This window comes from Carassius gibelio, chromosome B8 (genome assembly GCF_023724105.1).
Source record: "Carassius gibelio isolate Cgi1373 ecotype wild population from Czech Republic chromosome B8, carGib1.2-hapl.c, whole genome shotgun sequence".
NCBI lineage: Eukaryota > Metazoa > Chordata > Actinopteri > Cypriniformes > Cyprinidae > Carassius > Carassius gibelio.
Genome location: NC_068403.1, coordinates 4183225 through 4199139, shown reverse-complemented (window position 1 = coordinate 4199139; position 15915 = coordinate 4183225). Strand labels below are relative to the sequence as shown.

The following is a 15915-nucleotide window of genomic DNA, read 5'->3' as shown; positions in this document are numbered from 1 at the left end:
GTTCTCTGTTCTTTTTCTATTCATCTACTTGTTTTTTATTTATCAGTTAAAAAATGTACCCTCTAACAATAGCATTTGTATTTTATCTACTTGTTTTCTTTTTATTTCTTAAAAAAAATTATCTTCTAACACTAGCATTCTGTTCTATCTACTTGCCTACTAGATGAACACTGATCATTTAATATTAGGAAATTAAAAGAAAAACTTTAACCTGTCAGATGACCGCAAACTAAAGTGAAAAAAAAAACATGCTTACCACGTTTCCTTCATTTTTTGCTTCTTTTTCTTTTTTTTAGAATAACACTATAAGGCTAGTCCATGTCGCTGTATCATCAAGAACTAAAATTTAAGTGTACTATTTTTTTATTATTATTCATGCACAAGCATTGTAGATTTGAATATAATGTAGTTGGATCTTCATATGCATCAGGGCTCTCAAGTGTCACGCATTGAGCGTGACAGTCACTCATTTCGGTCTTTTGTCACGCACTCCCGCCACACATTGTATTTCTCACGCAGAAAAACTATTTATAATATATTTAATATGCCGCAGCGCCCAAAAGTTATCTGGTCGCGCCGCTCTCACTATGGAAACCGGCAGCAATCAAGCGCGTTCTTAATCGAGCCTGTCACTTATCAGCCAATCAAAAAAAAGAAATAGGCTACACAATAGCCAATCAGAAAATAGCACCACTGTATCTGGGTAAGATTTAACAACAACAACCAATGAAAAAAAAGCATCCTGGAATTGTTCACCATCTTCCTCGTACACCCACAGAGGAAACCACTGGAGCTCCGAGCATCACTTTGAGCACAAAGTAAGTAATGATCTCCTGTTACAACAAATTCACAACTTGTTTGACACAAACAATGACAACTTGACTGCTGTTAGAGAATGTTTCCCAGATAATTAGCATCAGTTTTTCATGAGTGTCTGACAAATACACCTTTTCAACAAATACACCTTTTCTATGGATTGAGTGGTCTTTCTGATGATGGAATATGGATACAAAATTTTAAAAAGTGTTGTATCCCAATAACAATATATTCACCCCTCTGCCATTTGGTAGAAGATATAAGAGCATCAGAAACAGCTCTTGTAGATTCAGAGACAGCTTCTATCCTCAAGCCATCAGAATGCTGAACTTTACTCACCCATCTTGACTCTCCTAAATGGCACACTTGTCACTTTTTAGAATTAATCCTTCAACCTAAATTAATCCTTTTTTATTTTACCTCTTCTATTTATCTACTTTCTATTAAAAAAAAAAAAATCTGTAAAGTTGAGATTACTTTGAGCACAACAAATTTCATGACTGATAAATGTTATTTGTGTGTATATGACAATAAACTTGAAACTTGTATAACCCAGAGATATCCTATAAGAAGCCTGTATTTGACTAGCTTTCTCTATGTCTTCTGTCTCACTGATAGGAGAAAAACTCAATGTGGGTTTCACTATCAGAGCTACGCTAAACAGGCTCCTTGAGGCTGGAGAGGTCACATCACAGAAGGCTCAACAATTCCAGCAAGGCAGCACTGGCCTTTTTGGTCAGAGCTGTGGAGTATGCCATGGATAAACTCCCGTTGAAAGATGCTCTCCTGAAGCATGCCAGATTTATTGATGTGCAGCTAAGAGCTGAGTGTGGGGTTGAAGATGCCCTATACTTTGTAGATTGAGGGTATTTTCGATGGTTGGTTTGAACAAAACCTCAATACGAAACAGTTTTTCTCTGGATGGGACATTGTCCTCCATCATGACCCTGAAAATGGCTGGGCTTGAGCCGAACTGTTTCAAATGGGAGCCAACACCACAAATGATAAATGAGTCCAAAAAGGCAACAAACACTTACAACAAACAACACCAGTCATAATCTCTCTCTCTCTCTCTCTCACACACACAAACATTCGCACTCAAACACACACACACACACACACAGATTTTGTAAATGGAAATTGAATAAACACTTTGAATTTGGTTAAATTGTCAGTGTCCTGTGTCAAATATTTTCTTCTTGGGGGGGGGGGGGGGGGGGGTCACTCTTGTCTGTCTTCAAAACTTGAGAGCCCTGATGCATTCATGGGTATTTTGTAAATAACGTACAAGAAAAAGTCTTGAAAACGTATAAGCTTGTTCAGATAAAATATATATCTCTCTCTCTTTATGTTCGTCTGGATGAGAGATTATTTTAGAGTTTACTCATCTGCCTCTATCAGGTTTACACTTTAAAATTATTTTTGCGCACGTCTGTAGGCTACTGCAACTTTCCTTTATTCAGTAGTTAATTCAAGTTTAAATTAATGTTGTGAATGTGATGACGTCGCCCCAGATCCATGTGAACGTGCACGCGGAGGGGGCGGGAGCGCGCCGTGTTGACGGACTGGAGAGGCAACATGTCCACCGCAGCCGCCGCGCAGCTGAACAACAATGAAGAACCGGGACTCAACGGTAAACCTCCGTCCGTGTTACTGCAGGGAGAACTCGGGAGGGACCCTAATGTCGCTTTAAAACTGTTGTTTGTGTCGGTTGCATTTTTCTCTGGAGCTGTAAAACGCTGTTATGCAACATCTATTGTCTCACTTCACTCAATGGCTGGAATTTCCTCCTCGTTCGTTGGGGAGGGGTAAATGGGCGGAGCGTAGGATGGCGTCATTACGCGAGGGCGAATGAGATTGAATGGGAGCAGAATGATTGATGGAACGTAAACCAATCGTCAGTTCTAGATTAATTTCGAGCGCCGTGGAGGCGGGGCTACGCGGATATCAAAACAAGGCGAAGAGGGGATCTGAGAAAATGGAAGCGGGGGGCGTGTAAATAAATACAGAAGCTGAATGCATTGCGATTTAATTTAGCTGGGTATTGCCATAAAACTTCACTGTTTATTGTGTGCCCCAATTTTGTTTAGTAGCAGGGTCATTCCTGTTAAGCACTTTTTTCCTGCCCCCCTTCGTATGTGTTAATATATTGATTAAATCATCTTTAAAAATATGATTAAAATCTTACTAATTAGTTTGTCACAATAATATCACAATTAAGTGGACACAGAGGTTTATTTGAAGTAATGTCAGTGCTTAAATACATTTTGTCAATGCCCTGTCCTGAAAGCAGCAATTTATTAGGATTTTTTTTTATTAATAAATATTAATTTTGTCCTTCTTTTTCTTTTTTTAGAATAACACTATAAGGTTTGTAATGTATGCCATTGCATCATCTAGAACCAAAAAACAACTGTACTTTTATTTTTTAATTCTTGTATAAGCATTGTTGATTTTAATATAATGTAGTTGGATCTTCATATGCATATTTCTGCATATATCTTGCAAATGTACATTTACATTTACATTTAATCATTTAGCAGACGCTTTTATCCAAAGCGACTTACAAATGAGAACAATAGAAGCAGTCAGGTCAACAAGAGAACAACAACAGAATACAAGTGCCATGACAAGTCTCAGTTAGTCTAGTATAGAACGCATAGCCAGGTGTATATAATTTTTTTTTTTTTTAATTAAATGAAAAAGACAAGAAAAGGAAAAGTACTGGTGTTAGTAGGTTAAGTGCAGGTGAAAAAGATGAGTCTTTAGATGTTTCTTGAAAATGAGTAAAGATTCAGCTGTACGAATTGAGATTGGGAGGTCATTCCACCAGCTGGGCACAGTCCAGGAAAAGGTCCGTGAGAGTGATTTTGAATTTCTTTGGGATGGTACCACAAGGCGTTGTTCACTTGCAGAGCGCAAGCTTCTGGAGGGCACATAGGATTTAACCAGTGAGTTTAGGTAAGTTGGTGCCGTGCCAGTGGTTGTCTTGTAGGCAAGCATCAGTACCTTGAATTTGATGCGAGCAGCTATAAGTTTGTATAAGTTGTATGTATAAGTTTGCTCAGACAGAATATATGTGCTGTTTTTATGGGGTTTATTCTGTGCAGTGAGTTTAAACATGGTAAAAGCTGAGAGTGGGATGCTCTTGATTAGATGAAAGCATACAAATATCTAAAAATATTTGATATGTAATGGGGTGTGTAGCAGTTAACAACATTTCCCTGCGGATCTGGTTGCACGAGTTGTAAAGTGATGTAATTTAAGGTCTTTTATCATGTGATTTATAACAGGTAGTTAACAGTATCTCTAAAGCCATATCAAATCTTTCAAGAAGCCCCAAGAAACATGTCCAAACAAGTCAGCATGATACACTTATCTACATCAGAGATATGTAGATAATAAGTGTTTTATACTTTCTTAAAACAGTGCGTTCATGATCTTGCTGTGCAAAAATGGCCAAAAATAGTTAGTTTTTATGACCTTATTTATAACATCTTATAATCATATAGAGAGTCTTTTTTTTTCACCTTTGAATCAATTCCTAGGTAAAAGCAAGTCTCACCCAATAACCATTCTTCTTGAATATCCAGTTGCGCTTGAACATTCATCACGTTACAGAAGTAAAGTGAGTTGCAAATGCTTTTTGGAGTTGACTAGAGTCTGGTTTTGTTTACACAACAGATTCACACTCATCTGTTTAATAAACAATGTCTGTTTCTTAAAATCCTACTGTGTTGTCTACCTAGACAGCATTTAAATATGCAATGATACTCAAAAATGCTGTCTAGATGAGCAACTCAGTAGGTTTTAGGATACAGTCTGTCTTTCAAGGGGCCATGAGTCATCCTGTTTACTGGTTTGTGTTTAGTGAGAGTGTTTAGTAGGTTTATGGGCATCTGTGGCACGCAGACAGATCTGGGTTACAGACACAGCAGGCAGATGATGGGAGAGGGTTTGATGTGCCAGAGATTACATAATCCCTCCCTCCGTCCCGCTCCGGTCCTGCAGTGAACTCCATCAGAGCTGCTCCAGGATCAGTGTGTTTAGTTGTGTAACTAGAGCTGGTGTGTTATTTCTGCATTCATTTGATTATTTTACCACATCGATTGTAGTTGTACACCACTTTTTTGGCCACAAGTTAAGATATTTCTGATGAAATCCGAGAGCTCTCTGAGCCTCCCATCGACAGCAATGCAACTGGGATGTTCCTCCTCCGGTCAATATAAGTCTGAAGTTTTCTGCATTTTGTGTTGTTGTGATGCAGAGAGACGACAAATGCTCACAGATGAAGATCTGTTGGAATGCATGGCAACATGCCAGTAACTGTGGGCAAATACAAGCGTTCAGTGTTGAGGTCTGGGGAAGGATTCCTTCCATAATTAGATGTGCTGATTTAAACAGGACGCTGGCTTATTAGGGCTGCATGATTATGACAAATGTTGATTGATTCCCTTGAATCTTGCAATGATGAGTACACAGTTTAAATGACTTATTTTGTTTGGACGACTGCAGAGACTTCAGGGTGGATTCAACCAACCAGAACACCCAAGCAACTGCATAGCAATACCCTAGCAACATCCTGTCACTCCTTTGTGTTACTGAAGCATCATGGGACCTGTCTGTGGATCTTCCTGTTTTGCCCAGCAACAGTGTGCGGGGAAGATGGGACACGTGTGTTTCATGTTTGCAACAGAGGATGTTTGTTCTCACAAGTCACTGTCATGTTCCCTTTTGAGAAAAATGTGCATTTTTGGCTCTCTTATTGTTTATCTTTTGCTGATGTCAGTCCCACAATCCCCTGAATGAGTAAAGAAAGAAAGAACTGAAAACGTTTGCTCAGCTCCACACCGGTGGACACGTATGCTCGTAAGAAAACTCATGTATAGTGTCTGCCTCTTAAAACGTTTGATGCATGTTAATGCTAATGACTGTTTGGGGTTTTTCAGGGTCCTGGGTGGAGCTGGAGATGAACGGAAACACTCAGCAGCAGAACCCCAGCTTGCCCTCGCTGCTGGGGAACGGGAACCAAGGCGAGTCCCAGGCTTCACAGGCCCTGGAGGCCGTGCAGGAGGAAGAGGAGGTCCTGACAGGAGGACTGGAGCACGTGCCTTCCTCCTCCTCTATCCATAATGGAGACATGGAGAAAATCCTACTGGACGCACAGCACGAGTCCAGCCCCAGCAGCTCATCCTGCAACAGGTACGAGCCTTCAAACTGGCCGCTCACAAAGCTTTATCCTCAGAAACTCCGCCCTCCAAACCAGAACACTCAGAATGATTGACAGGAAGAGAGTGTTTCTGATTGGCTAAAAACAAATGGACTACTCCCAGACCAGGGTTATTATAGATAACTAAAATCATTTTTGTTACTTAAAAAAAAAAATATATATATATATATATATATATATATATATAATTTTTTTTTTTAATTACTAAAAATATTTAAGCTAGTTTCTAAAGCAAACATTTCTTTCAACATTTTTATTTAGTTTAACTTTATGTACTAAAATAACTAAAACTTAAAATAAGTTAGCTATATAGACATAAAAGAAAAAACTAATAAAATGACAAAAAACACAAAACAAAATTGCTTAAACTTAAAAAAAGAAAAGACAATGGAAAAATATTAAAATAAAAATTTATTTGAACTGTTATTAAAACAGTTTTGTATCTCAATAATACAATGATTCACTGTCCCAAATTGCAGTTTTATTTAGTATTATTTATATACTATTAAAATATTTATTCATATTTTGAATTGGCTTTTACTTTTGTATTTTTAGTTTTCATTTTTTATTGTCAGTTCTTTTGTTGTTTTAATTTAATCTTAATTTTTTCCTAGTTTTATATATTTTTTATTAATCATATTTTGTTTCTAATTTCTATTTAGCTTTATTTTTACTTCTGTTTAGTTCTAGTTATTTTAGTACTTCAGCAGAAGCGTATTTATTTCAGTTAGCTGCAAATTTTATAACTGTCATAAAGTTTATATTCCGTTATTTTTTTCCGTTTATTTCAAATGACCAAAAACAGTTTGCAATGGTTTTATTTTTAATTAACGATAAGAACACCTCAAGATATTTTAGTGACATTAGTGTCATTTTGTGGAGCATTAGTGACCATATTTACTTTTTTTATAACTAAGTTCCACTTACTTGTATAACTTTAACCAATGTGTCATGCACCAAAAAGTTTCATATATATTTATCTAGTTTTCAAGACAAATACAGCACTAGTTTCCAAAAACTAATACTAATAAGACTGAAAATGATAGTATATTCATAGATTCAAATTCAATTCATCCACAGAGGCTCATCTTAGAGGCGTCTGTGGGCGGCACGGCTTTGATATAGCGGTTCTATTCTTACGTCTGCAGCTCTCAGTAAAGTTCAATCCACTCCTTACATGACTGAGGCATCTGTTGTTCTCCTGTTTAATATAATCAATATTTTACATTTCTCTGATGTGTTTACAGCCCACCACGACCACACAGTCCTGACCAGGATGAGGGACAGATCACGTTTGATGTGGAGATGCCCAGCGAGAGAGACTGTCAGGTTAGAGCAGCGCACAGTATACAACAATCTACAATCATCGTTGAGATACTGTCTGTCTGTTATAGTGCTGTTATTTAATAAGAACACTCGAATGAGTGGCATTTATCAAACATACTGGTCTTTTGTCATATTTTTTAGTCAGAAGATGATAGTTTGGAGAAGGACAAAGAAGATGATATCCTCATGGATAAAGGGGAGAGTTGGGTGGCAGACTGGTCCAGTCGACCAGAGAACATTCCCCCGAAGTAAGAACCTGCAATCAAATAAAACCAGTTTAGGTGCATGTTCATAATTTTCCACATGAAAAGAGTACTGTAATAATTCCTAAACAAATCCAATATACCTAATAAATAAAATATTATGTTCTCTGTAAAACTAAAATATAATGTAAAATTTTTATATATATATATATATATATATATATATATATATATATATATAAACATTTTATTTATTAAAAAAAAATATGTATTCTTTTAAAAATCTATTGTATTTTATCCATTTTTTTATTTGTATTCAAATATTTTACTTTGTTTTAAAATATTTTTATCATAATTTTTTATTCATTTAATTTGTACATTTTTTATTTAGTTAATGTTTTAAAATATTTTTTATTTAAAAAAATTAATTTAATTGCAAAAAGTCTATTTTATTTATTTAAATATATATGTATTTATTTTATTTTAATCCCTCAGTGAAGTTCCAAACTCTCAATAGAACTATTCTGCCATTTAAACAGTATTTGACACAAAGTTCAATGTGATATAAGTATGATCTTCTTTGACCGTTCGCAGGGAATTCCACTTCCGCCACCCAAAGCGTTCTGGATCGGTGTCTCTGAGCATGAGAAAGACAGGTGCTATGAAGAAAGGTGGCGTGTTCTCCGCCGAGTTCCTCAAAGTGTTCATGCCCTCGCTGCTGCTCACCCACATCCTGGCTCTGGGACTGGGGTGAGTTTCAACACACACACACACACACACACACACTTATACCAGCTCTACCTATCGTGATCTAATCAAGAGGCTGTTATTTTTTTGTTATCCTTTTGTTATGTCCTCTTTTAGGGTCTACATTGGGAAGAGGTTGACTACACCCTCCACCAGCTCATTTTAAACCTGAACCGACCCCAGTGCCTGGATCCAGAAAATCCTCTCTCTCTCTCTCTCTCTCTCTCTCTTTCTCTCATTCTCTCCCCCTCTCTGACTTTCTCTTCATTTCTTTAACTCACTTCGTTTCCCATCACACCCTCTGCTGGGAGACATTCTGCTTGTTGACCTTTGGCTGTGTCACATTTTCTTGCCCTCTAACGCTGTGGCTTACTGACATGTTTTAGATGTTTTTATTTGGAAATGTAGTGAATTATTCACTGACGTTTATTTTTTATGAAACGCTACTATACAAGTTAGAGCCCCACTACAACCATGACCATAATGCGCTTTTATTTTTGCATGATGCACTTGATATGAAACTAATATAGAGTCTGTATGTGGCCAGATATATCTTGGGAGTATATTGACTCTTAATAGGAAATTTAGGAGGGTTGCAATATTTTATTCTAGAGAGATGATTTTGCTCATTATGTTGCGCAATTTAATTTATTCACTTCCCGTTTTGTGTCAAAGCAAGAAAAATGCATGTTAGTCATTTACTTTTATAGGAGAACGATGACTGTTTAATGACAGACCAAGTCATTCTTTACATAAGTCGCTGCATTGCTTTAGACTGTTACGACAATTATTTAAAGACTTATTTTGCATAGAATGTAAATCTTAGAGGTCCCACTCGGTTCTGTTATAGGCCCTTTTCTGTTTGCTCTTCACTTCTGTAGAGATCCAATATGACAGGCTAGAACCGAAGCATCGCTTTATAGCAGCTTTATAGTATAAAAATATACAAGTAAATCACAAATTTACATGAACAATACGTGTTTTTCTAATCGAAAGACGTTAAGCTAAAGAGATCAGGATGGACGTACATCTGTTTAAGAGCCAAACTGGTCGAGTTAATTATTTTTTGAGTTATTAAGGAAGCTACACACACATACACACACACACTCTGGTTTGCCTTGATGCATATTCTGCTCGCAGTATTTTCTGACTGTGTATTTTCGTGCCAAAGGTTTTACACCACCATCCCAACATGATTTGTCTGCACCTCTCATAGACTCTGGTCTGGTTTGAGTGGGTAATTGATCCTGTCATTCACTCCGTATTGACAACACCTTACAAAGCCTTTGGTTTTACTGTGAACACCCTGTGTATATTAGGCAATGTGTTGCTATAGTAGTGTATTATACACTGTTGTATGCAGTTTTGTCAAAGCTACAGATCCACACTCAGTGTACATATTTATATGCAATATGGTGTAGTTTCAAAGATTAAAAAAAAAACATTTAGAAGACTTTATTTGCTACGCACATGCCCAGGTCATATTTCATTCCATTTGATTGATTTCATTTTCATTTACAAAGAATTAAGCCAGGTTTTAAAAGCATTTTTTTTTTTTTTACTTTTGATTTATGGGTAAAAGGTAACCAGGTCATTTTCTAGTTTTATAATTCACCCTCACAGTATCTAGTAACGCTTTTACTTAGCAAAGTTTTTCGTACAAAAAAACAGTACAGTTAAATAGTACAGCAAGAATTTTGCAACCCAAATCAGTTAACTGATCCCCCTTTGCATTAAGGCCTTCTGTGTCATTGTGCCACACTTTACTTCTTGACTCTGTTTTCATGCTTTCTTTCTTTTTCAGAGGGGGAGTGGAAATACAAGAGGCCAATTTAGTGTCACTTCAACCGTGCCTCGACTTTTGTTTGCACCTTTTCTTAGCCCCATTGCATGCGTGTGTTCAGAGATTTCACATCAGGGCATGACAGAAGTGAAGTTTTCCTCTGCGTGGGGTGAAATGAGAACTGTGAATGGAATAGCTATAGCTCATGTCAGATATGATAAACTAGCCCTGCCCGGTCTATTTCGGGTAGGATGACTACATAATGTCTTGTTTTACGCACATTATTTCTCTGTTATATCTCTCTTGTGTTTTTTAGTTTTTACTTTAATCATGAGTGTAGATACTGGAGGGCGGGGCCCTTGTGATTGACAGCTCCACCGTGTGTTTCATTTGCATTCCCATAGCGACTGGAGTGATGAAGCAATGAACATGTAGTTTCTTGCATTTCGCTGGTATTGGGGAAAAAGTGAACTGATATTAAAATATAACCTGACATTCATCTTTTCTTTTGTTCTCATTCCATTGTTGAATGTTCCTCATGTGCTTTAGTTTTGCCATGTGAAAACTTAGGAAGTTATATGAAACCCGTCCTTTTTGTTTTACTTCCTTGTTATATTCATCACATAAATATTCTTGCATTAATGTGCATGCAGAACCGAACAAATGCAGATTAAAACTATAGTACAGTTAGTTTTGTGCTGTATGGCAAGGATTCACTTTTTTTTTTTGGACATATTTTATTTTTTATTTTAATATTTCAATCATTTCAACACATTTGCATGTTTACTATTCTTTATTTTGGTAAATGTTCACATCAAATGCAGGTAAACAAAATATTTCATTTTTTTTTTTTTTTTGGTATTTTATTTTAACATTCATTTTACATTTTTATGATTTAATAATTATTTGTATTTCATAAAATCACAAAGCCCCTGCAGGTATAGCACAAACCCCAGTTTGGAAAACCCTGCTTTATGGCATGAAATATAGAGTGCTTTAGTTAACCAACAACAACATTATCAAAATTATACAAGTTTCAAGTCCAAATCCTAACCAAATTATAGGGAAATTGTGATTGTCATATTTTGCATGATTATTTGCATGTCTCAGCAGCTTTGTTTTGGAGAGGATGTTGCTTTAAGCTTTCGTAATGCCAACCCATTGCATGACAAATTTGGCTCCATACGGGAAATACACGTTTGTATCTCTGCAACACTTAAAACTAAGCATTAAAACTTGCTCTGTATGATTGCCATAATACGTTGATCAGTTTGGTGACTATGATGAACATCTCCTCAATTAATTTTTGTTCATTGTTCCCCTTTTAAATTTGTCCAATCTATGCCAAAATCAAAACTCATGAAATTCACCAAATTAATGTTAGGTGTTCAGTACAGTTCTCCAAAAATATGTTGTTGGCAAAGCCACCAAATGGCAAATGAGATTGGAAAATTATTTTTTTATATTGACACAAAACTTTGTACTGACTATATTCACCTTATTTCTAACGTGGCTAATCTAATTACAGATGTCTCCAGTTGGAGGCAGTTATGTATTGTTTTTCTGTGCAAAACCAGTCTGTAATGCTTAGTTATATTGACAGTTATCATGATATTTCAATATATCATAATTATAAACAGTTTTTCAGCATAAATTGTTTTAATGTTTACTGTACTTTGTTATTCTTCTGCTACCTATAACAGATGAAGAATCAGACGTCTCGCACATTCAAACAAAAACATTTCAACGTTGCAAAATAAGTTGATTATACTTTCTACAATGTCCTAATATCTAAATACAAGTCATCTGCTATAAAGTTTCAAATGTGAAAATCTACTCTTGGCCTTTGAATACTTTCCCTGTATCCAACACTAGGGGTGCTGAGACCAAAAAACTTTTTTTATTTAACATTATAACAGCTGTGCTGTTGCTGTTTGTCCAACTCATTGCCTAAGATGTATCATGTAATTCTTAATGAATCAATGGCACAAACCACTATAGCATTTCCATTATTATTATGTTTATATTAATCCATATGTGAAGATAAGATCATGCAAGTTCTCGATGTAAAGGTGCACAAGTGTGTGTTTGATGGAATAACTTGTGTACAGGCAGTGGGTGTGTGAACTATGAATGCATGTGATTGTTGAGCACTGTGAATGTGGGGTTTTGTGCTTTTTATTTGGTAAAGAGTCTCCAGACAGGCAAGCATGCGACCTGCGCTCTGATGGTGGTCTCTCCTGTCCTGATGCATGCTACAGGTACAGAAAACCGCATGGTACAGGCTACGCTTTTATTCTGTTATGTGCAAACTTCAAATATGGAAAGCTAACAAATGCTTCAGTAACAGATAAAAGCAAAATGTTGTTTTGTTTAAAGAGAAAGCGCACCCAAAAATGAGACATCAGACGCTCACCCTTGTGATGTTCAGAACTGTTTGACTTTCTTTCCTCTGTGAAACACTAAACTCTTCATGAAGCTGGTTACTATTATAATAATATTATAAAAATATATATAAAACAAATCAAAACAACCATAAAATTGGATTATGGCTTAAATTTGAGTCTGTTCCTCCTCACATCTATGACCTCAAAAACTTGGAATATAGTGAAATTAGTATGCACTACTTTTGAGATTTCCATTACACTTTAAATTCAATGTATAAAAAGTATGAACGTCTTTTGTATTCCAGAGAAAAAATAAATTAAAAATCAGTTGGTTCAGGATGAAATTATTACTTTTTTTCTGAATTTTTGGATGCACTGTCCCTTTAAGAGCTCAAACTGATTTGAGTGTTTGAAGATGATTTGTGATGTTCATATTTCATTTCATGATGGAATCAATAGGTACTTCAAGCAGATTTCTGTCTGTTCAAAGAACGTGAAGCTATTCAGTCTTATTTTGATTTATTATTTATGATCCATTATTGTCTTATTTTTATGATTCTTTAATGCCACTGCCAGAAGAAAAACCTCTTGCCCCATGTTTCCTTCACTTGCCTTAATTACTGCATGCTGAACTTTATTTGGTTTGTTTGGATGGTTGGTTGAAACACAGCCAGTTTTGGTTCTCATAAGTCATCCACTGTGAATAATTGTTTTCACAAAATAGATTTAGTAACATTTAGATCACGACGTAAACCTGTATATGTTGATTTAGTAAGTAATTACAGTGATCTCTTCTTCATGTGGTCTGAAATTGTTTAAATCTTGTTCATAGGTGGACATTGAGCTGTTAGCTTTCTTTTGCCAAAGCATTTTTAGCCAACCATTGTAGAATTTGAACTGACTGATTCACCACACTTGTGTAAATCATGTCTGGTGTTTTGTTTGTATTTAAAGTAGATAAATGATGAACAGATTTGTATGTGTTTCTGAATGTGTTTATATTGCCATAAAAATTGCATCCGCTACAAGAGCGTTTTGAGTTTATTTACTCACACTGTTTAATATGAATGTTCTTTAACAGGACACTGCATTATCATCATCTTGGTCATTCTAAACCATGCATATTATAGACTATTACTGCCAACTGTTTTTTAAAAAAGTAATGCATTAGGTAACAATGAAGTTAGGGACTTTTCACACTGCACTTATCACAATGTTATCATCGTTCCCCATATTTAATCCTGTTTCACACTTGTAGTTTAGAAGTGGGTTAGGGCTGCTTTATCCCAGGTTGTGAAACATTGCTCTGGAACAGGATTAGCAGCACTTTTGTGGTGTCAATGGATGCGGTGTTACAATATCACGGCTAGGTGCTAGCAACCGACAGCCAATTTAACTCATATTCACATTCTTTAGCTTGGACCATTATACAAAAACTGTATGAAAATTGACCTTTCAGTGTATGAGGGGAAATGTCAAAATGTGATAGAAAGCACCTGAATTGGAGAAAAGAAGATATTGTTTTATTCTTCATTTAATATTTCGAATCAGAAAGATTTGATATTACATTTTGCAATAATTGGAGAATGCTCTGCTAGAGCCCTTTGGGCTCCGCAACTATGAAAGTGAAAAAGGTCAGTTTATTAATACTCAAGATTCATACACTACATGTATGAGTAGCCTACATAGTGCATAAGTACATAGTGTATACATAGTGGAGTGTGTCACTTGGCATGCAGTTAATGAAACCAAAAAAAATTAGGAATCAAATATATTTTATTGTATAATAAGTTCTACTGGATAAACTGAAATGTAAACTAGAGTTGCATACTTAAACCATGCAAGAAATGTACATAGCATAAGCAGGGCTAGTATGCTAGTCTAAAAAATAGTCAATGATAGTTAGCACATTACTGCCTCCTGATGGCTAAAAAGCCAAACTCATGGTAAACTTCAGTGACTGAAGTGACAGTAAAGCAAACATCCATCCATCAAGAGCCACGGATGAACATTGTGATTTTAGATCTACTAGGAAGAGCAAATGGAGATTTTACTCTCGCAGGGGAAAGCATGCTGTAGTTTGCGTTGCTGCATTCTGGAGTTGGTTTCATCTTCTAAAGCAGCTCATTGGCTGCTGCTTTTCACAATCACATTGTCTCTGTTAAACTATTCAACAATGTGAGATGCTTCCAGATAGTTTGTACACTCATTTTTCTTTTGTGCAGAAAACTGGTCACATTAATAAAGAACGATTAGCGATGCACTGAGAACTGGACCATAAAATACCAAATTATCTCACACAAGAGAGGGGATCCATTGTGTTGGTGGTGGTCCTCATTTATAGGAGACAGGCTTAGAGGAGCAGCCTACCCAGTAACCCACGGCAACCATAGACACTCAGTGGGAGGAGCCTGTGGGCTACCATTCATGTGATTGGCTGCTGGCAGGTGTTCTGAGGTTGCATATGCTGAAGTGGAGGGGTTGTGTGTAATTTACATGTGTGTGCACAAGGCTATAGGAGAAATCTAAAGCTTAATTCATTATTTGTAAGAAAAATAGCATTATATTGTAATTCCTCCCATAATATTTAAGTATGAAAATGCAAGAGAAATCATTTTGCATTTTTAAAAGTGCATCTTCATTGATAAGGCCTGATGCATTTTAGGGACATTTTAGGTGGAATAGATTCCACAATTTATTCACAATGATGCTTAAGTCACAGTCTTAGGCATAGGCACAGTTTAATAAAGGCACAGTCAATTATATAATAATCATCAGTAATATAAATAAATGTTATTATTGGTTCTGAATTAATATATTATATTGTTGTGTTGTTTCATATTCCATTATCTGGAAATATCAGCCTCTTAATAAAGAAAGAAAGAAAGAAAGAAAGCTGTTGGTCAAACCATAATGAATAATGAAAAACAATAAATCAACACAACATATTTCCTAAAACCTGTGATTTTATTTATGCAAATAAAATCATTAAGGATAGATAGATACATAAATAAATAAATAAATAATTTATTATACTTTATTATTTTATTATTAAGGATAAACCAGGTCATGAGTCATTTCTAAGGAAGTGGAAATGTTGAAATGTTGAAATTTGATTTGATATGAATTTTAATTGAACTGAATTAATAAATAAATACATCTGCTGGTCTAACCATATTGAATAAAGGGGAGGGGGGGCAGCAATATTAAAACTCGTCCAATTTTATTTCATTTTACTTCTGATTTAAATCATACGAATTGTTTATTTAAATAGCAAAATTATTTGTATATTGGCTAATATACAAAAATGTATATTATTCAAAAGAGAGACCTCAGAGTACTGTCAACAGTCATATAAATACCTTTTTTTGTCATATCATACAGAAAATGTAATTCTTGTTATTGCCTTTGTGCTTCGCCAAA

General features: G+C 35.7%; 1 protein-coding gene across 1 annotated transcript; it reads left to right on the top strand.

The window, feature by feature from the left end:
* Positions 1-2306: 2306 nt before the first annotated feature.
* On the top strand, positions 2307-13520 carry LOC127963734 (BCL2/adenovirus E1B 19 kDa protein-interacting protein 3-like). Its single transcript, XM_052563796.1, has 6 exons — positions 2307-2449; positions 5766-6018; positions 7294-7375; positions 7514-7620; positions 8170-8325; positions 8440-13520. Exons 1-6 carry the CDS (start codon positions 2395-2397, stop codon positions 8486-8488), a joined length of 702 nt encoding a protein of 233 aa, XP_052419756.1. The 5' UTR covers positions 2307-2394; the 3' UTR covers positions 8489-13520.
* Positions 13521-15915: the final 2395 nt, after the last annotated feature.

Excerpts from the sequence above, each read along its gene's own strand:
- LOC127963734 (XM_052563796.1), top strand. The coding sequence starts at position 2,395 with ATGTCCACCGCAGCCGCCGCGCAGCTGAACAACAATGAAGAACCGGGA. Across the intron at positions 7,376-7,513 it reads CCAGCGAGAGAGACTGTCAG|TCAGAAGATGATAGTTTGGA; the intron begins GTTAGAGCAGCG and ends CATATTTTTTAG. Across the intron at positions 7,621-8,169 it reads CCAGAGAACATTCCCCCGAA|GGAATTCCACTTCCGCCACC; the intron begins GTAAGAACCTGC and ends GACCGTTCGCAG.